Source organism: Atractosteus spatula, chromosome 2 (assembly GCF_055471065.1).
Source record: "Atractosteus spatula isolate fAtrSpa1 chromosome 2, fAtrSpa1.hap1, whole genome shotgun sequence".
NCBI classification, from domain to species: Eukaryota; Metazoa; Chordata; class Actinopteri; order Semionotiformes; family Lepisosteidae; genus Atractosteus; species Atractosteus spatula.
In genome coordinates, this window is record NC_142707.1 from 30,187,862 (window position 1) to 30,212,224 (window position 24,363).

General features: G+C 39.2%; 2 protein-coding genes and 2 non-coding genes across 4 annotated transcripts; 1 reads left to right on the top strand and 3 right to left on the bottom strand.

Moving 5' to 3' along the window:
- The first annotated feature begins 706 nt into the window (after window positions 1–706).
- Window positions 707–10,445, top strand: acat2 (acetyl-CoA acetyltransferase 2). The gene is made up of 9 exons (XM_088939795.1): window positions 707–858; window positions 1,880–2,014; window positions 3,101–3,282; window positions 3,917–4,034; window positions 4,265–4,408; window positions 5,095–5,217; window positions 7,002–7,156; window positions 7,948–8,058; window positions 9,407–10,445. Exons 1-9 carry the CDS (start codon window positions 807–809, stop codon window positions 9,575–9,577), a joined length of 1,191 nt encoding a protein of 396 aa, XP_088795921.1. The 5' UTR covers window positions 707–806; the 3' UTR covers window positions 9,578–10,445.
- A 558-nt stretch (window positions 10,446–11,003) lies between these two features.
- tcp1 (t-complex 1) lies at window positions 11,004–19,149 on the bottom strand. Its single transcript, XM_088939783.1, has 12 exons — window positions 18,991–19,149; window positions 17,766–17,851; window positions 17,054–17,182; window positions 16,587–16,684; window positions 16,303–16,413; window positions 15,850–16,031; window positions 15,306–15,432; window positions 13,615–13,790; window positions 12,865–12,988; window positions 12,309–12,501; window positions 11,978–12,141; window positions 11,004–11,378 (listed from the first exon to the last, which is right to left on the bottom strand). The coding sequence occupies exons 1-12, from the start codon at window positions 19,061–19,063 to the stop codon at window positions 11,165–11,167; spliced, it is 1,677 nt and encodes a 558-aa protein (XP_088795909.1). The 5' UTR covers window positions 19,064–19,149; the 3' UTR covers window positions 11,004–11,164.
- Window positions 16,782–16,918, bottom strand: LOC148839529 (small nucleolar RNA SNORA29). Its single transcript, XR_016090301.1, has one exon. It is a non-coding gene; the product is annotated as a small nucleolar RNA SNORA29 (small nucleolar RNA).
- LOC148839530 (small nucleolar RNA SNORA29) lies at window positions 18,040–18,179 on the bottom strand. Its single transcript, XR_016090312.1, has one exon. It is a non-coding gene; the product is annotated as a small nucleolar RNA SNORA29 (small nucleolar RNA).
- Window positions 19,150–24,363: the final 5,214 nt, after the last annotated feature.

The following is a 24,363-nucleotide window of genomic DNA, read 5'->3' on the forward strand; positions in this document are numbered from 1 at the left end:
CCTGAAGTATTCCCATGGCTGACCTTTGTCAATGTATTTCAGAATTCTGAACATTTCCTTAAAATCACCAGTAAAAGTGAATTGTGCTTTTTAAACCATATGTATGGTGTGCAGGAGGCATGTGGCTTGATGGTTACTGCTGCTACCTCACACCTCTGGGATCCTGAGCTTCATTCTGGACTGAGGTACCTTCTGTGTGGAGTTTGCATGCTCTATCTGCGTTCAATGTGGATTTCTGTCAGGTACTCAAGTTTCCTTGAACCTTCTGAACAGATGCTGGATAATTGCTGTCTCTGAATTCTCCCTGTGTGCTTGTGTGTCCAGAAAGGAACTGGCCAGAATTAGTCCCACTCGGGTCTTGTTCTTCATGACATCTGGTCGACGTGAAAATTACTAGGAAAAAGGAAGTTTTGTAATGTCTGGATGGTATGCATATGAGACCAGGAATTAATACAGTCACTCAGTGTTTAAGTTTGTCCATTACTATGAGTAAATGGGGATTATTTTGAGAATTAAATTTACATGTTATTTTTAATTTCGAAATTCTTTATAAAGGTTTACTATGTTTTTTTCGTCAGCGTGCCCTCGCTGGTTGTGCAACCTTGCTTTTAAGTAATTCTTCCACACCGTCGGGGGGCGATCTTTCACAAAATGTTATATTCTACAGCCGTAGGTCTCCTCTTCATTTTCCTGTGCACCTTTGCTATAGATGTAAGGAAAAAGAAATTTCTCCAGAGAACCGAGTTCATTCAGAAGAGAAAGCAGTAAGTTAGGTGCTGAAAGGATCAGAAAGGTGGCATTTAAGTATGATGAGCGCTGAACCTGTTGTTATCGTGTCTGCTTCGAGGACACCTATAGGTATGTAGCATAGCTTACAACTCATTAACATTAACGCTTTCATTTTTCTTTACGTTCTATTTTATCTGTATTTTGTTTCAATTGTATTTTAAAATACTGCTTTAATTTATTACTGCGATATATAAAAATTAAATGAACTAATATAATCAACTAGTGCCCGTCGTGTTTTAGCTAAGCAGTTATTTCTGTACGTAATGCCAAATCAGAAATGAAATTCCATAGCTAATTTCATAGACAAGTCTGTGGGTACATGCATTAATTAATAAGCGTAATTATTCTTTTTGATTTAATAGTTGGCAAGCTGACCTGAATTCACCCAGCACGCTTTACAGAAGTTAGGTGTTGCTGTGGCGGAGCGGCTCATTGGGCAGTGATGTTCTGCCCAGTGACTTGACGCAGTGATTGGCTGAAAGGCAATAGAACCATGAGACACTGATTCTTTGCAATTGGCTGTTGTGTTTGTACTGGGGTGACAGTTCCGCTTATGATCAAATCAGTTGTTTTAGTCAGATTTATTAAAGGGAAAGACAATCGATGTTTGTGTCCCGGCGGTTGTCTGTTAAAATATTAATTGTTTTGGATTAAAGGGAAAAGAATATCGCGGGAATTTTACTACTCTTCCTAAAACAAATGCGAAAAAATACGATACATGAACATTCATTTTGGCGGATGACGTTTTACAAAATTTAACTTTACTGTTAGACTTTTAAGTTTCAAGCCTGACGTTTTGTAATAAAATGTTAAACAGTTTTAACGTCAAAATTGAGTTTTAGCTTAGAGGGCTAGAAGCAAGTAGTAGTGCAGTAGTTTAGTACTTTAAAAAGGTGTTATTTAAACTGCTTAATATGGAAAGTCAAGAAATATATTCACAGACGTTTAGAATGAACTTCATCTCCCCAGCATAGATATGTTAATGGCTTTGCAGTCACAATTTCTCAGCCCCCATCCTCCCATTAAAATGAAACTTATTTATCTTCCTACAGGCTTTCTCTGAAAAGCTTTGTTTTTGGTGTGTTATCAGGATCTTTCAATGGAGCTCTGTCCACTGTGCCCCTGCATGAACTTGGCTCTGTTGTCATCAGAGAGGTCTTAAGAAGAGCTAGTGTGAAACCAGAGGAGGTGTCTGAAGTCATCATGGGACATGTGTTAACAGCAGGTAAAGGTTTAATATGGGCATCTGAATATTCCACTCGTATATCCCTGTAATTGATTGTAATTGCTTGTCATTCCATGAGACTTGAAGAAGTCAGTTTATATTGCCAAAAGTCCAGTGTGCTTTCTTAGTCTTTTTCTTCACTATCTATATTTCTAAAGGGCTATAAGTTGTTACTAACTAACACCTTAAAAACAGTGATGTCTTATTCTTTAAATACCGTTCAGTGTTTAATAGTGCATGTCTGAAAAGCTACTTTTGCTGTGTTTCCTCCACATCTTCCCTGAGGGACAGGCACACTAATGCTGACCTTAAAATGAATGAACAATCCATCCTCTGCCTCCTGCATTCTGTAGTCGTGTAAAAACCTGTGATTTTTTGGTTCTTTCATAATTGCTGAAATATCTCCAGGCATTATCAAAGTGAACTTTGAATAAATTTTTTTTTCATGTATGTGATGTTTTCTTCTCTTTGTGTTTAGTCTTAAACAGCAGCCATTAAACTCCAGTACTGTTTTCTAATGTGTACTAGTGGGAGTTAACCATCAAGCCTGAAATTACTGAGATAATCAACTGAATCTGTCTTCTTAAGATATTGCATTTTTGCTGAATGTGTGATAATACTTGTTAACCAAACAGAGATATGTGTTTTTTTCCTTGCTGTGCAAGTAAGACGAGAGGGCCAGAGTGTAGAGGAGGAGGTGTTGCATTTCTTTTTTCCATCAGTATATATAATTTTCTAAGCCATCTTGCAGTAACTTATGTAAAAAAGATTCTCAAACGTTTTCAAGGAATATTGCAAAAGTGACAAATAATTGGAAAGAATAAGGTCTCTTTTTATGACTGACAGTCAAGCGTCTGGCTTTAAACGTGATGAGCTATGAACTTTTTGCTGAATGCGCTTCAAATCTATATTGTGACCCCCACAGTGGCGGTTTATAAAGCCAGGGTATGTAGTTTAAATTTTGGCATTTCATCCATGTCTACCAAAATCAGTCTTTAAGTTGTGTTCTGTGGGTTTACGGACTGGAGATAGTGCTGATTGACAGGAGAAGTAGGCTAGCGGGTTATTGTGACTGCTGCCCGCCAGGTCATGGGCAGAACCCTGCACGCCAGGCCAGCGTGGGAGCTGGAATCCCCTACCCTGTGCCTGCCTGGAGCTGCCAGATGGTGTGTGGCTCTGGCCTGAAAGCCGTGTGCCTGGGAGCCCAGTCACTCCGCACTGGAGAGTCCACAGTCGTTGTAGCAGGAGGAATGGAGAGCATGAGCAGGGTAAGTCTGGGTGGAACAAGCTGGGTGTTTGCCGGTGACAGTAGTGACAGAAATGTGGATGCTTTAAAATGTGTTGTAAAAGTGTTTGCAGGTGATTGAATTATGCGTCAGAAAATGATTTGTTTGAAAAAGTCTTTACAGACGGTCGACTTGCTGCTAGACTTGCATTGGACAAACCATTTTGAAGGACAGCCTCAACATGGTCTGCTCCCATGAAATCGCTTGTAAAACTTAGTTTTATGTATTGGCAAATCTGGTGGCCTGCAGTGTCCTCAGACCTTTTGTGGTCTTAGTTATCAGGACAAGAGAAACATGGAGATCTAAAGAAGGCTAAGAGCTTTATGGACTGTGTGGCTCACCTTCCCCACCATTGTGAATTTGCACAACTCGCATCACCTCTGTGCCTCTAGGAGGAATGCTTAGGAAATTGATCATTCCCTCTGCTTTCTCATTCTCAAACAATTTAAAATAATCCTCATCTCCTGAAACACTGTTGTCCTAAGCACTTCATTAGTGATGTTTGTTTTTGCTGTGCTGGACTCTGCCATAAAAAAAACGATTTCCCTGGGGGAATAATAAAGCTTGAATCGATCTGAGATTGTGTTGCTGTAGCATTCCATTCCATGTTCTTTAGACTCCTCACACGGTGCACATGCGCGCTGGAATTAAAATGGGAGATGCTTCTCTGCAAGACTCGGTCATCTCTGATGGCTTGACTGATGCATTTCACAACTATCACATGGGTATAACAGGTAAAGATTCCAGAATATGTTTATTTAATGCAGCTCTACAGGGTTTTGAAAAATGCAATCATCTGGTTATTTCTCTTATTGAATACCCAGCCATTACCATATATTTTTAATTATGACGTTCAAAACAGATCTGTCATTGTACACTTCCTACTGAGAGTAAAGTAACGTAATTATGTATTCATGTGCTTGATATACCACATGTACGCGCTGTTGGTTGATCCTGTGAAAAGCTGAAAACGTTGCCAAGCAGTGGAACGTGAGCCGTGAAGCCCAGGACCAGTTTGCTGTCACGTCTCAAAACCGAACAGAAGCTGCTCAGAAAGCAGGCTATTTCGACAAAGAAATTGTGCCGGTCACCGTGTCATCGAGGAAAGGTGACGTTTGAGTTTATCTCTCTATGTACCTCTGGGCTTGCACACCTTCATGAGTTTTGGTTTAAATGAATCTAGGCATGACAATGACAACTGCTACTGACTGGATCTGAATAGAATAGGGAGCATGCAAAGCTGTCGATTATTATACTGGAAAAAAATAGGTCTGCAGAGAGAAACAGTAGAGGAATGATGATTTTGTGAGGAATCTTGTGGCCATTGTGTCATCAGTGAGTACAAACCTCAAAAATAATAATATACATATACAAATATCTGTGTGGTTTTAATATTCAAAACCACACAGATATTTCACTAATTACAATTGTTTATGATTTTATCATAGAGCTTAAAAAATTAAATAGAATATATATTTTTACATACAGAGGGTTATTAGTGACACAATGAATGTGTTTGCCCCAGTACCTATTACTTGTTTAATGCCTGTTAGTAGACTTCTAATGCCTCTCATTATATTTTGCATGTAATTTTTTAGATTCTGTAGGTTATTTTTTTTGTCTTTTCCATTTCTCCTCATACCATAACACTTCACAATATATTATAAGCCATAGCACAGTTCTGTTATCATCACTAGTCTTTTTAAATGCTATCAGTTTTTGTGAATTAAATGGAAGATGTTACTTCATCATTAAGATGATGTGTTCCCTGAATGTGTGGTCGTCTCTTTCTAGGCCCAGTTGAAGTGAAATCAGACGAGTTTCCTCGTCATGGAAGTAATTTGGGTGCAATGTCTAAACTGAAGCCCTGTTTTCTAAAAGATGGCACAGGCACCGTGACTCCAGCTAACGCCTCAGGTTGGTGTGTTTGCTTTGTGAAAAGGAAATCTGAAAATAGACCAATACAGCATCTGAGAGTTCAATGGACATAACATTGAGATTGTTCAGGTGAAACAGATTTCCTGACTTGTTAACTTTCACACCCAGATGGTAATACTAAGAAAACTCAAAAACATTTATAAAGTTGCATACAATACCCATTCACACAGTAAATTAGGGACGTATAATAATTTCATTTTGCTTTCACACAGCCAGTGCCAGTGGCATAATCTGAATACAATTTTCAAACCTGTCAGTCCACATACTGTATGAATCTTAAAAAGTTTACAAACAAGTGGAAGTCATTCAGCCCACCTAACCTGTTTGGTTAGTTGTTAATTGTTAAAAGGATCTCATCCAGTTGTTTCCTGAAAGAAGTCAGTGTCAGCTTCAACGGCATGGCTGGGTAGCTTGTGCCATATTCCCACAACCCCCAAACAAACCCATATTGGTAAATATAAGCTTCTTTTTAGTGAAATTGTGATTGTGTTTAAGAAGCATGTTGACATGTATCTGTGGTTACGACCCGTCACAGTTATTCTGTGGGAGCTGCTTTGGTTTAGAAGATATTGATAACTGAGATTAAGTTAATAGTTTATAGCATTTCAGAGATTTCTGCTATTCCTTCAGAAGATCATTGCTTCATAAACAGGGGGTGCACACACGGATTTCTGAGTGATTGCATGGTGTTGTGATGGAGCTTGCATGTTCCTACAAACATGTGAATGCAAGGGGTTTTTCCACAGCTGCTCCAGTTCACCACTTAAAGAATACAAGTTGGTTGATTGATTTGTTTACTTTGAGTTGTTTCTTTCTGGGGAGGGTGTAAAGTAGTTTCATACTTGGGGGTTTATGCCCAATACAAGTGCTACTAGCAAAGTGAGTATGGAGATATAGAACTAAATGTGCACAACAGACCAAATGGCTCCCTTTCATAGATAGATAGATACTTTATTGATCACGTGAGGGCAGTGCAACAGCAGCTTAACACAGTCAACACAGCAACAGTGTAATGAAATGATACAATAATGCAACGATACAATACAATACATACAATACGATCACGAAGCCTGTTTGATGTTCACATACTGTCCGAAGATACGATTTCTAAATATGTGTAACTTAATAACTTAAAAAGAATTGGGGATACGATTGTTTCACTAGAGAGGGCCTTGGTACTGTGAATATACTGTAGTATACATTTTACCAAGTCCCCCAAGGACACTGCTAGATGTGTGTTCCTAGCCATCAGCAGAAACCCTAATAAAAACCCTTAAATCAGCGGCTCTTAGAATTCTAATGATGTGGTCGGTGCTGTAAGATTTTAACTCAAAATTCAGATTTCTCGGAGATGATACTCATCAAGGGTCGCACAGTTCACTTCCCAGGCTGCTGTCTGCATGTTGTTTGTGCGCTTACATGTGGGTTTCCACTGGGTACTCTGGTTTCCTCCCACAGTCCAAAAACGTTTGTAAAACTCAGCCCTGGTATATGTGCGTTTGTGTCTGTGTCTGTTTGTGCCCTGCGATGAGCTGGTATCCTGACTGCGGTATATCCTGCCTTGGTGCCTGTAGCTTGCCGGGATAGGCTCCTCCTATACGGGATAAGCTCATTAAAAACATATGAATGTTACTCTTGAAGTAAACCACCTTGATGAAAACCCTTCTGTTTAGTTCACGGTTATGTTTGTATTGTTTAGAGTGAACACTGCTAACTTAGTTTTATGTATTTTAATTTTTGTTCTTGTAAATGTTCGCTCACAGGTATAAATGATGGGGCTGCAGCTACTGTTCTGATGACCAAATCTGAGGCTGAGAGAAGAGGTTTGAAGCCGATGGCTTTGATTACTTCCTGGGCTCAAGTTGGTTTAGATCCAGCAGTTATGGGCACTGGGCCTATCCTAGCAATAAAGAAAGCCGTGAGTCTCCTATTTTCTTTTCTTACATACAAATAAATACTGCTAAGAATTATATGTAGCATCTTTTTAATGTGAACAAAGTTTCTGATACCATGTGACACATTCAAGGCTGCAGTGCAGTAGCAAGTAGCAAGTAGCAAGATAGGTGTCAGAGAAACCTGATAAAAAGCAGTGTCCTTTATTTCTCTTGAAACACAGAGTCTCTTCCAAAACTTTTGTGTTTTTCCAAAAACTCACTAAATCAAAATTTTCCAGGATCCACAGATCGCATATATGGCTGGACATCACCTACAGACCAATATTAGAAGCCTGTTTCCTGGTTTTAACTGCCACATGACCTCCATTCGGTCAGATGAGTGAGGATGGAAGGTCTTGGGGGTGCGATTCTGACAAAAACTACTAGTGGAGACTAACTAGCCCCCCTTTTCCATCTGAATGGTGTCATCGAGAGGAGGGACTCAACAGTGTTTAATGTATGGTCTTGTTGTTGGAAGAGAAAGGAGAGAGAAGAATTGTCAATATACATTTGCAAACAAGTGGAACATGCAGTACCCTTTCTAGACTAGAAAGTGACATGAAGCCAGACTGCCTCATTCTCTGTACAGCACTACAAACCAAATGCTTTTTCTCTTCACTGCATCCCAGAGATTGAGGCACCTTGTCCGCATTACGCTAAGTTACTCAAGGGAGCAACAGCAGTGGGGTCTAATGAGATCCAAACTCCCACAGGTTTTTTTAATTTCCTTTGATCTCTATAAAATGCGCAATAACTCAACACATTGCTTTCTCAGGTGGAGAATGCAGGATGGCAGCTGGACCAAGTGGATCTGTTTGAAATCAATGAAGCTTTTGCTGCCCAATCTATCGCTGTCACAAAGGAACTTGGCCTGGACCCAGATAAGGTAGACTTGATTATTTAATACAAACCTGAACTTTAACCTCAAACTGTTCCTTTACAGCGCCCATGCTGACTGCAGCCGTCTGCTATGAGCTCTGCTGAGCATTGTCAGACAATTTTAAGTAATGTGAATTCGCATTTTAGGTATTAATGTTAAAATCCTGTGCCTTTTTTAACGTTTGACATTTAGATGCTAATTATTTTAATGAGTAAAAAGAAATGTTGCATCTGTGTAGAAGACATACATTCATATACTCAGTTAACAATAGGAAAAATTGTCTGCTATTTAGTGGGTGCTGTTTCAAAAAGTAGTTCTTTACAGTGACATTTTCCACTGCCCACCTGATGAGCTGATCCTGTTGCTCTACTGTTGAAGTAGCATCACGTTGTCTTGAGGTTCTGGGAGATGTGTAGTTAGATTCTTTTCCTTTTGTATGTGAGTTACGTTTTTGTACGGAATTAGGTTTCATAGATGTGGGTGTTTTGGGTTTACTGTCACAATAAACCTGTGTCAGAGCTCAAAATTTAGCTCCTGTCTTATTTTGTTTTTAAGATGCATGTTCTGTTTCAAAATGAGTTTATTGGGTGCATCTACAGGTAAAGGCACTTGCTCAGAGAGCAGGTTAACTCCTGTTATCCAGATGACACCAGTTCCAATCTGGGCTATTAGCTACTGTGGCCAGAAAACCAATTACCTGAGTGCCAACAGTATTAGATGGGCTTCAGTTGGCTAGTATCTTCTTGCCTTGCTGTATATCAAGAATTGTATGCCTTGCAGTGCCTGTGCATGCTCTGCGTTGTCAACAAAAAGCTACATTACTCTTCTAATAGATGATAACTATGTGATGTGCATTGCGAGAAGGGAAAACTGGCCCTGACCGTGCGTGTTTCAGAGGAAAGAGCACACAGCCTCATCTCTTCTGTGGTATTATTATAGGGGTTATATCAATAAACCTGAGTTATTTCACAACTGAATATTCCTGATTGGGGAGGTATGAAAGAAATAACTTATGATTTGAAATTTGGAAAAATAAAAATTATATATAGAAATATGTTGTATATGTGTGAATAGATAATCTGGCTAAATTTATTCCTGTATTGACATTTTCTGCCCAAAGTGATTAAAATCTTGCATATAAATTTAATCTTAACAAATTAATGGAACATACATTTTAAGATTTTTATCCCAAATAATTTTGAAACAAGTTTATGATGTAAATCTTTTTTGGGAGTCTAGTCTAGAAACAGTTCCTAAATTCTTTAATTTGTCTCACTTCTGCTAGACTAGTATTTGAAAGCTGAAACGCCATTGTAGTGTTGTCCATGTTCAGTGTTTGCCGTTTCCTCTCTAGGTCAATGTCCAAGGTGGTGCCATCGCTCTCGGCCACCCTCTGGGAATGTCTGGCTGTCGGATCTTGGTTACTCTCCTGTATGCTCTTGAACGCACAGGGGGAAGGCGAGGAGTTGCTGCCTTGTGCATTGGAGGTGGCATGGGAATAGCAATGTGTGTTGAAAGGATGTGAATTTAGAGTAGCCTACAAGAACGTGAAAATTAGAATTGTAGAATTACAACACTTAATACTGTAACTGTCATTCCTTAAATTATTTTGCCATATAATGGCATTAATTTTTTTAAATTAAAATACTAGTGCTACTGTATATCTGAAACCAAAACCAATGGTTCTACTCGGGTCTTCTCTTAAACTGCCAAGTGTGCCAAGCATCTGTGTTTACCTATAATTCTTTGTAAGGTAGTTTCTAGAACAGAATTCCCAGCCACATAGTTGAGGCCCAAACTCTAAGCAAGTACCTGCTAAACTACCAAATGAGCAAGGTGGGCAACATGGTCTCTGCTTGTTTGCAGTCTTTCTTATTTTGTCTTAACCATCAATAGCCAACTATTTCAAAGTTTCTCTTTTGGAAATCTGACTTCAGTCTCAGTATCTCATACAATTTGTTATGCCATGACGCACGTAGTTAAATTTGGAAAAATAGTGCCAGTATGATCCCATGCAAGTGGTTGAAGAAATGAAACAAGGTTACAGCTCCACACTCAAACCAACTGAATCACTCAGCCACGAAAACATCAGCATGCTTTGGACACAACACGCTCTATATACACAAAGCAGCAATGCACACAAAAAACATAGATGGTCTGTGAAATATAATCAGATACACCAGTGTGATCAGTTTAAAAGGTGTTCAAACAAGTCTGAATAATGTTTTCATTGTAAATGCAAAAAAACCTTATTGTTGCTTAAACCTCTTACATAATTATGGGTGTATTATTAATTACTAATGTCATGGTTATTTCTCTCGGTCTTTTAAATGTAGAATACAGCACATTTGTATTTACTTTAAAAGGATCTTATTAAACAGCTATTTCAAATGGTTTATGAGCAGTGCAAATCTGTGGAAGCACCACAGGGTTAAAGCAAACTACTCGCATAAATGAAGTTTTGCCAAGACAGAACTAGGACACAGGATGGCCTACGTCAGGTGTAATGAGCTAGACCACACCTTGACAACAAGTGTCAGTGTGGATAGATCAAACAGCATTTCCCAGATGCATCATCACTTTTTAACTAAGTGTTAAGCAACACTACTGTAACATCAGCAAAACAAAGTACAAATTGGGTTCAGGTACCCAATAAGAGGAACAGAATTAACTTTGAGATTTATGTTTTCAAGAAATGAGCAGCTATCTGCAGTTTTATTTAGACAACTTGTGATCATAACTTCCCCCATATTTTATTACTGTAATTAAGTTATAACAAAACCTGTCTACTTTTGGTACTATTCACTTAATTCAAAGTTTGTTACAAGTATTAGATATTTTTGCCTAATTATAAAAAATGACATTTACCACCATTTAATAAAAACAAATTTAACATCTAGTTCAGGAAGTAGTCACCTCCCAAGTGTCTTTTATGAAATTAACAAATGTGGTGTATTTTAGATTTTTTATTTAAATTCCAATATGTTACATTTACCAGGGCTACAAGCTACCTGGGCATGCTAAGAATTGTACAATCGTGTATGAAAAGTAACCACATTACAGTTAACACTTGTATAAATAATGGTAAGAACTGGACTAGTGCTTAAGATCCTCAGCCTTCCAGAGCTCCGGACTCGACCGCATCCCTGTAAGCCTGTCCCCCTTCTTTCTCCTCTGGGAAGAGTTTGATGAGGTCATCAATTCTGAGGATAGTAATTGCAGCCTCCGTCGCAAACTTCAGACTCTTGGTTTTTACCATGGTAGGTTCGTAGACGCCAGCTTGCTTATTGTCTCTGGGTTTGCCATTCACCAGATCCAGACCAATCCTGTCCAAACATAAAAGCACTATTGTATGAGCATCTTAAAGTGTCATGACTGAAATATTTCAAAGCTGAACATGAGCTTTTAACACAATCCACTGAATTCTAAAACATTGAGCTAGCAGAATTTTTTTTGTTGCATCAATTTTTATCAAATCAATTTTACAAATTCAACTCGATGTGAAAACGCAGTGCTCAAAAAAACTTTTGAACAATGTTACAGTTTTGACTGAGACTGGTGACTGAGAAGTGTCTTAGATTTTAGATACGGTTCGTGACATTGGGAAAAGTAAACACTTCTAACTTAAAAGCAGAGAGAATGTTTGCGAAGGTCTGGGGGGGGGGCCTTGAGCAGAATACCAGTTACACTAACTGCTCGGGTATACAAATTACTTTCAAGTCGGGGGTTATGAATAATTATTTCACTGATTGACTAAACAGCTCAGTCATTAATTAATGATTAATGATTTTTACCAGTTTCGTAACCCCCCCCCAGTTTGTAACAAACTAAATTCCCAAAAAAAGCCCCAAAAACCCATTCTACCTTCAATTAGTAGTTCAAATTATGTCAGCACAAGCCCTTATGGTGAGTTTCTGAAACTCACCATTTCAGATTTTTGCGTTCTGGGTTGATCTGGGCCTCGTTGTGGAACGCACGCAGCTTAGCAACAAGGTCGGTGGAGTCCTGAGCCGCGTTAACTGCCAGGGTCTTGGGAATAACCAGCAGAGACCTGGCAAACTCAGCTATAGCCAGCTGCTCACGGGAGCCCTGTCACAACAATGTGAATGTTAATACATGAAAAGGGGGGAAAAAAACAGAACACTGACAAAAAAAATGAAACCCCTCCTTGGATAAAGAAGATTTAGACTGTCCATCATGTTAAATCATCAATAAAAAATCCCTTTTAAAATAATTATGAAACTAATTTTTGTTACCATGCTGGTAGCGTAGTTCTCCAGATAAATGGAGAGTGCAGCCTCTACAGCACCGCCTCCAGGGACCACAGACTTCGACTCCAGGACTCTCTTCACCACACACAGCGCATCATGCAGGGAGCGCTCCATCTCGTCACACATGAAGTCGTTGGCCCCACGCAGGATGATGGAAGCAGAGGTGCGAGCCTTGGTGCTGAAAGGGTGGAAGAGGTTAATTTTGCATTGCACTTCAAAACAGGAAACCTAGCATTTATGCAAATACAGTTCACTTTATAAAATAATAAACTGAAGATCCTTCCCTCAGAAAAATTTAAATTTCCTACAGACCAGGACAAGCACCTCATGGAGTCCATGTTCAGGTCATGACTAGTTAAACTCCCAATGCACAACAACAAAACACATAAGAACTTTATCATCCTTGACAATTTAAAAAATATATATATAAGATATTTCCTTCTGTGGTTTCAATAAGGCTGTATGCTGGTAACTGAACCTTTACAACAAATCCTGAACAAGAGCTATTTATTTTGTTACATAAGTATTCAAAAAGTCTTACTTCTTAATAAGAATCAGCTCATCATCACACACTCGTTCCTGAACAACCTCCTCAGCTTGTCCTAGCAAACTGCTTTCAAATGTCTCCTCTCCCTCAAGGTTGCACAGAGTGGAGCACAAAGTAGCTGAAAAACACAGATGTGAATTATTTCATGGACTACTTAATTGCATACACAACACTTTCAATACAACTGAATTATAGATAGAATCACTGATAAAAATGGTTTTCCAAAGCAAGTTAAGTGTGATCAGAATTATATCTCCACTAAATCACTAATATTACAATGGATTTATTACAATGGACATACACAACCCTTTGGGTAAAGAAGTGTTTCCTGTTGTTGGTTTTACAAGTACGAACCCCTTTCCAATGATTCCCATTTTGTTGGGTTACAATTGTATACACATTTTAAAGTCAATATTTTAATCAAAACGTAAATGCACGATCTGAAAACTGGTAAACAACGTGAGAAAAAGTCAAACACGAGCAGCATTTTCAAAACACTGCAGAGGCTACATTTTGTGGATGGCCTAAAGACGGATCAAGAAGCATTTTGACAGCAAGACGGACAAACTACTAGGACCCCAACCTTCACTTTATAACAAGGCAGGAGCACATTTGCAGACGCGAAATAGAATAACCTATGAATCAACGTTTTTTTTTTAACAATCCAGTGATCAAAGTGGGACATTCAGGCACACATCCCAACTGTCTTAGCTGGATTCTACACACTTCTGAGGTCAGGCTCACCTCCTGTTGCTTTGGCAATGCGCTTGAGGTCCCTCTTCAGAACCCTGCGCACGGCCATGGCCCCCACATCAACAAAGTACTTCAGGCACATGTCATCGATGCCCCCAGTGGTCAGGATGACATTGGCCCCTGCTGCCAGGATCTTCTGGATCCTCTCTTTGGTGATATCAGACTCCCTGCAACAGAACGAGATTTCTCACTGCCCTCTGAACCAGCAGCATTACAGCCAGATAGAAACACGACCCAGTCATTATTCTGGAGTAGCGGCAGAGAACACAAGGTGCTCAGAAAGCTGGGTGTATTACAGGTCTGACCAGAAGAGTAGTATTAACAGGTAAAAACAAAAGTAAGTGGCAACCACCCGTGGAGACCACCAGACTTAGCTAATATACATCATATACATCAAAATGGTTAACCACAAGCTGATTCTAGTATTTTCCCAGAATCTCTCTCTAGCCTCACTGACAAGAAGATAATAAGACCAATACTGTCAAGAAAAAAAAAACGTGTTAGGTACATGTGCAGCCAACAGAGCATACAAAAACACAGGAGTGTTTTTACAAGAAGAACGTCAGGCTGGCCTTGCTGTATCCCACGCGTATAACCACTCACACTACTTCAAGTGTGGGAGCAATAAAAATGGGATCAGGGAGAGGACCACACAGCTGCAAAAGCTGCTTCGGTATTCTAGTTATAGTATTCTGCTAATTGTTTTTAGCTATAGAAACACGCGGATCCAATGATTAAGATCCATTTTTGGTGCTCAACCTTGCTGAGACCATTTTCCAGCTTTTCCCAACATTTTCTGTGCATGATTTATAGAACTATTATCAGTCCTTCACACTCCCATACTGATACTATTCTGAACTTTAAAGAAAAATAATCACTTACAAAGTTACTGTGTTGAAGGTTTTTAAGGTTTATAGGCATTTCATTCTACAATAGCACAGCATGTCTATTACTAGCACAGATTAAACGTCATATTTATTGTAACTCAGCAGTGTGCATTATATTACCTTCATTTTGTTTTCCACAACAAATTGGGATCATATTGGCACACTCTACTGTGTTTTTTGTGTTTAATAAACTAATTTGTCTTCTGCAAATTAGGATGCTTGAAATGAAACAGGCTTGTATAAAGTGGCTGGGGAACTTCTAACACTCACAACTCATTGACATGTCAAGAAAGGGTTGCACAGACCTTTTCCTAACATTGTAAAGCAGAATTCACCATTAATAGGAAACGCGAGGTGGATTTAGACCATTGTGAGACAGGTTAGTTTTATCCTACTAATGATGTGTTGTTGCAATAGTAATCCTGCAGGAAGGAGAAGAACCGCAGGTTCAGACATTTAGCATATATGCTGGACTGAGGAGCAAATGGTGCAAAGTTCCCATCTGTAGGATTATAACTGAAAGTCTCTAAATAATAATCCCCCTAAAAGGTCTTTATTCAGCAAAGAAAAGAGCTGAAGTCAATTTGAACCAAATAACCCATGAAAGCACTTTTCTAATTTTATTGAATAACTTGATTTCAAGTTTTTTTCAAACTAGGAGTATTTCTAAATGGTGTATATCAGTTAAAAAAAAACCTAAGTGTACTTAAAATAATGGCTGTTTGACAAATAAATACACAATAAATAAATTGTGTGTTGATAAAACACACATCTCTAAGAAGAAAGTCAACATACCTCTGTCTAATCTGGTCAAGTTTCTCAGGGTCGTTGATAACTACTTGGACACCTAGCTTCATTTTAGTCTTCTGCAGGCTAAAATCCAGGCAAGCAATCTTAGCATTTACCATCCGCTTTACCATTCCTGAGGAAAAATGAAAACGGATCAAAGCACATCCATTGACTTGCAAGCTACTCCTACACAGTCAATACTATTGTCAGACCTCTGTGTTCATGGGCAAGGCATTATACCAACATTCTGTAACATTACACAAAGGGATTTTTTCTAAATTCTATTTTTTCAAAGCATTCCCAAAACACATCTAAATTAATCTCTTCATATGCTGCAAAACATGTTACAGGTCCCAAATTTAGGATAGCAATGAGTTAAACAGAAGTGTCCAGTCTGAGCAGTAGTTGTGCACCAACTTCAGCATGCTGCTTGACTGTTCAAACTGAGGATGCTCTATCCCACGCGTATAACTACATACACCACTTGCACGGTGTAGCAGCAAAAAAAATGGGAAAGCAAGAGTTTTAATAGCAAAACACCTGCACACACCTTGTGATCCCACAGTGCAGTTCAGTGCATATCCGTTTACAAGGAAACTCTCCTTCTGGCTGCGTCCATGTGCCTTTAGCACATTGACAGAGTTGATTGGGTAGCGAGCCTGACCTTTCCCATCAACAAACTTAACTGCAAGGGCAGCATCCACCACAATGTTGGCAAAGAAGTCTGCATCACTGAGCAGCATCTGTCAAGGTTTTGTTAACGCCAGATGCAGTACGGTAAAGCAACACAGCAGTCCTTGCTTTATTACCTACTAGGCTGAGACCATTACAAAAACTGTCTACCCATTTTATATTAACCACTTTATAAATCTGCCCCAAAAGTTCTAGCTATAAAAAACTTAATAGCATCTGTAAGTTACCAGATTTCAATAATATTTGCCCCTGTACAACTTTTAGACATTTTTTAGATATTTTTATGAGTGACAACTTAGAAAAAGGATACACTCCAATGATCTTGGAAGACATTGAGGTTTTAGCTGCATTGACAAGACACTCTCTCCCAAGATCATCAGTACTAATAGTCAGATTTTCACTGATGTATCGAACAGCTTCTCTGTAGAGACAAGAATAAAAAAAAGTGAGATGGAAATCATTAACTTCCAAACATTGCCAACTCACGACAACATAAAATACTACCAATAGATAGCATGCTTCATTTTCTTCTGCATCTCAAACTGAAAAAATACAGAATTTTTAAAATGTCATATTTTTTCTTTATGTACTTACTTGCAAGCCAGGCGATATCCACTAATTATAGATGTGGGGTGAATTTTTTGTTTGACAAGTTCATCCGCACTCTTCAGCAACTCTGCAGCAATAATCACCTACATACAAAAAACAATGACAATTGTCTACAATTACTTTCACTTGAGGTCATGCAAACTGAAGTCTGATTTCTTCCAGGAAAAGCCCTCACATGGTATCAAAATGTATTGCCACTTCATATAGGAGAGATGGATATTGCCAACCTCTCCTTCAGACTGTGACAGTGTTGCTCTCTCCCATTAGCATAGCCAGTCATTCTTGGTGCACCGAATGAATGGTACTAAAATGGGAATAATGATTATAAACGCCACTTAGGATAAACTGTTTTACCACTTCTAATAGAATGTGTTATAAATAAATTGTGCCAACATAATACATTTCAATATAGTATAGAATTCTCTAGATGCACCTGATAAGAATTAACTCACCACTGAAGTTGTCCCATCCCCTACTTCTTTGTCCTGCAAGTCAGCTAGTTCACACAGCACCTTGGCAGCTGGGTGCTCGACCTCAAGAAGCTGCAGAATTGTTGCTCCGTCATTGGTGATGGTCACATCCTATGGACGGAATAAGAGACAGGGCTGGGTAGTAAAGTGATCACGGTTGCAGTCTTTAAATCTAGAAACACAAACCTTGTTTTTCTTTTAGCATGCTAAATTTGAAAAGATTCAACTGTCATATACACACAGAATCCTTTGCATTATTTTAAGCTAGACACTCACAACCTATTCACAATTAAAAACAACCTGTAACTGTCCCTCCCACAGATTTTCAGCAACACAAAAAGATGTTACTTGTCTCTTTAGCAAATCAACAGTGACAATTATTTTAATTAACAAGAGACACTAAGCTGCTAAATTCGAATTGAAATTGAGAAAAACATGAAAACCTCCCTCTCTGTTTTGATTTGTTCAGGTGAAGAAGTGCACAATCCCTGCCATATTCTTAGGGCCTTTTAGCAAGTCAATATAAAAAAGGTTTATGGACAGCCAGGCTTCTTTAAGAGGAGTAGCTCAGTCTTCAATGAAGTTTTTTAAATTGAAGACGTGTCTTAAAGAAGGCCAGGGCTACAGGTTCATTTTGAATACACAGCCGCTACAGATTTAAATGTGAAAAGCAAAGACATAAGTAAATACTCACGCCAATGTCATCCACTAACATTTTATCAAGACCAACTGGACCAAGGGAACTCTTGACGATGTTGGCGATAGAGGCTGCCGCCATAACTGAAAGAAAAAAAAAGGCCATTAATGGGGCAGTCTGCTGTTATTTTTCCTTTAAAGGAATTTATCATCTGTATATGTGAAGCAAGTGGAGATTCGTTGTTTTAAGCAAACACCTGCTGTACAAGAAAATCATCCTTCAAATACTATGTATCCTTTCACTTACAAATCTCGATAAAAACGTTTTATGGCCTTTAGTGTTCTGTCACTTCATATAGGAAAGCTAGGAAATGCTGCCAGACTTTCCTTCAGACCATGACTGGAATTATCTCTCCCATCAGCATAGCCAGTCATTCTAACTGATCTGAATGACTGATACTAAAATGGGAAAACGTATTGAGCAGTGATAATATACAATCGGACCAATACAAGACTTGACGGGTTTTCGAACCAGAGTGTGCGTTTCGCACTCGCTTAAAACGATTAAAAATAGATCCTTGATCAAATCTATGATCAATTAAATAGCAATCGGAAAATTACAAGAGAACGTAAAATAACCGTGCAAACAAAAGCGATGGGGAAGTAATACACCCGAAATGCACCTTGTTTTTTTTCCAGTGAGAGTGAATTTGTTTCCAAGATAGAATGCGTGTCCAAGAGTTACAAGACACACTGACACCATTTTGTACCAAAACGGCACAAGTACGTGAACAGACATAATCCAGGAAAAAAACTAGCTACTAAAATAACTGCATCAGAATGCTTCAACGGCTTCCCTACATATGTAGGCGAGATACAAACCTATCTTTAAAAACTTGAATTGCAAAATACAATGACAAGACCGACTGTTAAGATGGCTAGCTTAGTAACAAAGGAGAACTGCAGCAGGCTGGGTTGGGTCAGTGACCAGCAAATTCTGAAGCTGATCAACTAAAAGCGATCTTCATTAACAAAGCATCACCCTACTGCTAAAATGTCGTTATCAACCGGCACATTCTGTAGATGGACAAGTAAACTTTATTAATGCCGTTAACGTTAAGCGAATAACGGGGAATATATGACACACGTGCGTCAGACCGGTAACTGCAAGCAGACCAGCTTAGCTGCTCACCACGTTTAATTGATTTTATATTAGATTTCCCTTCATGCCGTGTGAAACAGTATGCTATAACAGATTATCGGTAAGAAACAACGCATCTCACCATTTTGAGTGCGGACTGACTCGCCAGTTGTTCTCTGGCCGAGCACATTGAGAGGCCCCTCTAAAACCGACATCTTCACGCGCCGCAGCCACACACCGAAGGGAGTCAACCAGCATGCCGGGTAACAGCCGCAGCGCACAGCACTGTGGGAAGATCGGGAACGGGGTGGAAGTTTCGAGATGCATCCGTACAAAACCCAAAAATAAATATTCTGATCAATTTAGAAATACATGGAAATACTTACACTTTATGTAGAAAAATATATAAGCATTCATCTGATTTTTCAATTAAATATTACAATTATAGGAAATGAAATCACACGTTATTGCCTTCCTTCTCACTAACGTACTACGTTTCCCACAATGCATGTACATGTATTTCCACCATCGAGGAACAGTGAGTGTTCGGCAGCGTCTTCTGGTGGGAATATTAGGGTGGTGCGGAAATGGCTGAATTAACGAAAATGCACAAAAAAACATATTTACTTTTACTGATTTAATATGGGATTTTTAAAAATATATAACATGAAGATTAATGTTGTACGTATAACTATGCCTATATTATCTTTTAAGAATGTTTCTGAAGTGTAAATCGCCTTGGATGGAGTTATCTAATACAAATTGCAGAAAATAGTATTTCTTATGTGTTTGAAACTTGGAATGAAAATGCTACTTTATGCATTTTCGTATAGAACTAGTGCAGTGTACAGGACAATGTTATGCAGAATTCAGTGCACTGTCCTAGTTACTTTATCATCCCAGATGGGAAATGTACTTTGCAGGCAGGTAAGGACAACACATTATGTAAGACATTTAACACACACATCTATGGTGAGAAAGAAAAAAAAAATAAAGTAAATGTACAGTCAGATGTCCAAACTGAGCAGGTTGATAGCTGTGGGAAATAAAGATGACTTAGTTTTATTGCCCTTGAGCCTAGGCAGTCTAAATCAAAGTCAAGATGGAAGAGGATGAAATTCACTTTGCAAGATGTGGTCATGACAGTCAATGATTATATTGGCCTTCTGCACTATTCTGCACTGTTTGATATAGATGTCTGCAAGCTGTAATTGTTTTGCAACAATGATTTTGCTTGCTACCTTCACAATCCTACTTGGTCTATTTTCATTACATATATTAAGGTTACCAAACCAGGCTACCACAGTGAATGTTAGGACAGATTTAATGAAAGTTCTGTAGAATAAAGTCATTGTTCAAGTACACACATTAAAAGAATGGAGTTTTCTTTGGAAGAGCAATTGCTGTTGGGCCTTCTCGCATCTTGCTTCTTGAGGTGATGCAGTAGCTCTGTGGCTAAGGCTCTGTGCCTATAGCTGGAAGGTTTCCGGTGCGTATCCTGTGGCTGGCAGAGGAATCTTACTCTGTTGTGTCCCTGAGCAAGCTGGAGCAGCTGCTCCAGGGGTGCCATATAAATGGCTGACCTGGTGCTCTGACCCCAAGCTTCTCTCCCTGTCTGTGGGTCTTATGGAGAGCAAGTTGGGGTATGCGAAAAGACAAATTCCTAATACAAGAAATTATATATAGCCAATAAAGTGATCTTATATGGTGTCTGTGTTTTCCTTAAAGGTTAGTTTGGCATCAACAACAGTGCCAAGATTTTTTTAACTTGACAATTTCTTGCTCCTCAATGACTGTTGGGTGGTTGCTTTCTATAATCAATGATCATACAATTAATCATATGATCATAATATTTTTTGACATATCAAGCTGAAGGAAGGAGATGTGACACCATTCAACAAAATAATCCACTACAGGCCCATGACCTGTGTCTGTGCCTTGGAGGAGACTAACTATGACAGAGTCATCAGCAAACTGGATGATGTGTCTGTCCTGTCACGAACCACACTCCCGCGTGCACCTCTCGGCGTACACACCTGCGCTGTTGTTAGCAATTAGCACTGCGCTCACCCTGTTTCCTGATTTAAACCCGTTCACTCCGCTCACTGTTGAGATTGTCCTAGCCCTTTTCTTGTGCGCATTCTTTCTTAACTGACTTCTGGATAACCTGATCCTACTCTGACTCCGACCTCGACTCCGTCTCTGCCTCGTGTCTTTCGGATTTGGATACCTCACTGCCTCGATGTCTGGATACCCGACCCCGCTCTGCCTCCGACCTCGACTCCGTCTCTGCCTCGCGTCTTTTGGATTTGGATACCTCGCTGCCTCGACCTCTGGATACCCGACCTAGCCTGGCTACCCCGACCTTGAACACTGCCTTTCGCTCCCAGGATTTCTGACACATTCTCTCTCCATTTATAAGTGTGGTTGAATGGTGTTAAATGGCTGATGAGAAATCTATAAATCAAAGCCAGGCATGTGTCTTCGGACATTCTAGATGTGAATATAAGAAATTCAGTAATGTGAGGCAAGCATATCCGACTCCTTTTTTGGCCCTGTAGGCAAACTGCATGGCATCCAATAGGTGCTCTACGTGGTAGAGAACATGTCTTTTAACACATTTCTCAAATTATTTCATAGCTAAAGAGGTCAATGCCACTGCTCTGAAATCATTTTGTGTCTTGAGGATTTCATGTTTTGGAACTGGTATGATTGTTTCCTGTTTCCAAATTCTGGGTACTTTTTGCGGATTCAGAAACATTTTGAAAATACAATGAAATATAGTACTGAGCTGCTCAACACATGACCTCAGTACCTGCCCACTGATGTTTTCAGGTCCGAGACATTTCCTGACCTTTGTTTCTTGAAAATGTTTGAAACACAATATCAAATTATCAAATTGGTGGTAGCAGTGAGCTTCTCTTTATGGTCCATGATTATGCCCCTTAAGTCATATTTGTCAAATCTAAGGTAAAAATGATTTAGTATATCAGTTCCCCAGTGCTGTTTTCTGTACAATACCTCCATCACTGGCAGCAGCCCTGGCACAAAATTAACATTCTGTGGCCCGATCTAGTTAGATCTCAGAAGCTAAGCAAATGTCAGCGCTGGGATAGGAGACGTCCATACAGGAAAACCAGTTCTTGGTATTGGTGAATAAGTAGGTTTTACTCTTCCTTTTTGACCAGATTGTCCAGCCTACTATCCCATGTATGGTGATTAGTATGGCAGTGCTGTAGGTTAGTGGTTGCCAAGTGGTTACCCTTTTAGGTGTGTTTTTAAATTTTTCTTCAACTCTTAAAAATTTGTAGTATCAACTATGTGAATTTCTGAGCTTCATTGCCCCCTTCATTTAAATTTTTGCTTGAAATGTAACCAATTTTGAGTTGGCTTCAACAGAAGGGAAAAAAAACATTCCTTGCTGGACAGTTTAATAGATCGTCATCTCTACCTGTCTCTCATAAAATTGACTGCATATCAAGAGCCTTACAGACAGAAATAAAACAGCATTTTTTTACTTAGGAAGTTGAGGAATGGCTGAAAAAAATGTGTCTGTTAGAGTTGTTGGAAATAATATAGGTAAGGTAATTTTTGAAACCAAAGACTTTGTGTAGAAAAGGGCCTAAACAAGCATGCAGATCAGTTAAATGCATCAATGACCATTGAAGATTAAGGGCCCTGTTGAACTTGAAACCAACAGAAACAGAGGACTCTTAGGACCAGAGTTGAAAACCACAGCTATAGAAGGCGCCACCCTTCAGCTGAGATGTTAAACTGAGAACCTGTGTCACGGACGTCGGAAAGTGCATGCCGTGGAATGACAAGGAGAGCAGTAGAGACCCTATGTGTAGCGGCAAAAAGGGGCAACACTGGGGTTAGCCCAGGTTCAGGGGGTCAGACAATGTCGGTAGAGAAACCTATGCCCTCAAGCCTCGGACGTGGGGCGACCTGGTAAAAGGCGGGTCTCACGACATCCGTACCCTCAGTGCTGAGCCAGGAGCAGAGCAGACACAGGAAGTAAATAGGCAACACAGCAAGACACACCGGAAAGACATGAATGATCACAGGGAACTGGGAACAGGACAGAAGTAGAGCGCCCTCTAGCTGTACAGGGCATGACAACCTGACTACTTAGTTGTTAAAGATGCTTTTCAAAAAAGAAGGTATGTTAACCTCAGAGTCCTGTAATGTAGTGGAGCCGCTGCCGTGTGTCACTGCCCTTTGGTGTTGGATGTAGTGGGTTCCTGACTATATATGAAGAACTTTAGGATCCCTTGGGATGAAAACACCATATAAATGCAAGGAATTACAATCTGTAGCAGCTCTTAATGTAAACTGATCATGTAGCCTAGTTATGTGTTGGCAACATCATTTTTTTAAAAGCATAAAACTGCTTTGTTTATTTTCAGTAAAAAGCTTTAGAAGGATGACGGTTGATCTTGTAGAAACAACATACTGGATTCCTTTTAGCTATCGTCTTGTCAACATAATACCACAGAATCCATGATAATCTCAATCTCATCACAAGATTAACCAAGGAATATAGAATCTAATAAATATTTTTGTAAGTTCACAAAGCCTTACTTTTATACTAGAGAAGTGCATTGTGTTGTTAGTGTCACCAACCTAAGACTTTATTCCAAGGTTTTTGTAACATTTCAAAGTGCGGAATCTAATCCATTTTAATGTCTTAAAACAACACTGATGATGTGTTGTTGCTACAGTAATTCTGCTCTGTACAAACCAAACGTTCAAACATTTGGTTGAGAAGTAAATGGTGCGAAGTTGCTATCTGTGGGATTAGGACTGAATGCCTCTAAATTCATGTCCCCCCCTTAGAGGTTTTTAAAAGTCATTTTGAGAATGAATTATAATTGTCTGCCAGGCCATCACCATAGATGCATCTAGAAATAGTACAAGATATTCTGAAGTTTCCATCACCCTGCTCAATGAGAGCATGTTCTCACATGAAAATATGATGATGAGCATGAAAATAGCTAAAGCTGTATTATACTGTGTTAAATTCTTGCTTTTTTCACAGATAGGAGCACAAAGCCCTGGAGATTTTGGTTAAGGAAAGCTTTTGAAGCACAAAAGTCAGTGTGACAGATTGATTGAACATTTATTAAGCCACCTTAACACAGTTAAGAAAGGTTTTTTTTTGCTGTTTTATGGAATTAAATACAATAATATTCCATATATGTAATACATTTTTATCAGTTAAGGTTTTAATAATTCATTTATGCTCAAAATTCCCATAATCATGCATAACATTTAATTCCAGGATCTTCATTCTTTTAGTAACATGTTGCTCATGGTTACCTCTTTAAAACTTGGTACTTCTGCACATCCAAAAATCCACACTGGACAGGATGTCAGTCCATCACAGGACACACACAGACACACACAGTCACTTCAGGGCCAATTTTCCCAGAAGCCAAATAACCTACAAGTATGTTTTTGGACTCTAGGAGGAAACCAGAGCACTCAGAGGAAACCCACACAAACACAGGGA

Excerpts from the sequence above, each read along its gene's own strand:
- acat2 (XM_088939795.1), top strand. The coding sequence starts at position 807 with ATGATGAGCGCTGAACCTGTTGTTATCGTGTCTGCTTCGAGGACACCT. Across the intron at positions 4,035-4,264 it reads CTATCACATGGGTATAACAG|CTGAAAACGTTGCCAAGCAG; the intron begins GTAAAGATTCCA and ends TCCTGTGAAAAG. Across the intron at positions 7,157-7,947 it reads TCCTAGCAATAAAGAAAGCC|GTGGAGAATGCAGGATGGCA; the intron begins GTGAGTCTCCTA and ends TTGCTTTCTCAG.
- tcp1 (XM_088939783.1), bottom strand. The coding sequence starts at position 19,063 with ATGTCGGTTTTAGAGGGGCCTCTCAATGTGCTCGGCCAGAGAACAACT. Across the intron at positions 16,685-17,053 it reads GGGATGGGACAACTTCAGTG|GTGATTATTGCTGCAGAGTT; the intron begins GTGAGTTAATTC and ends TTTTGTATGTAG. Across the intron at positions 16,032-16,302 it reads TCTTCCAAGATCATTGGAGT|TGATGCAGACTTCTTTGCCA; the intron begins GTATCCTTTTTC and ends GATGCTGCTCAG.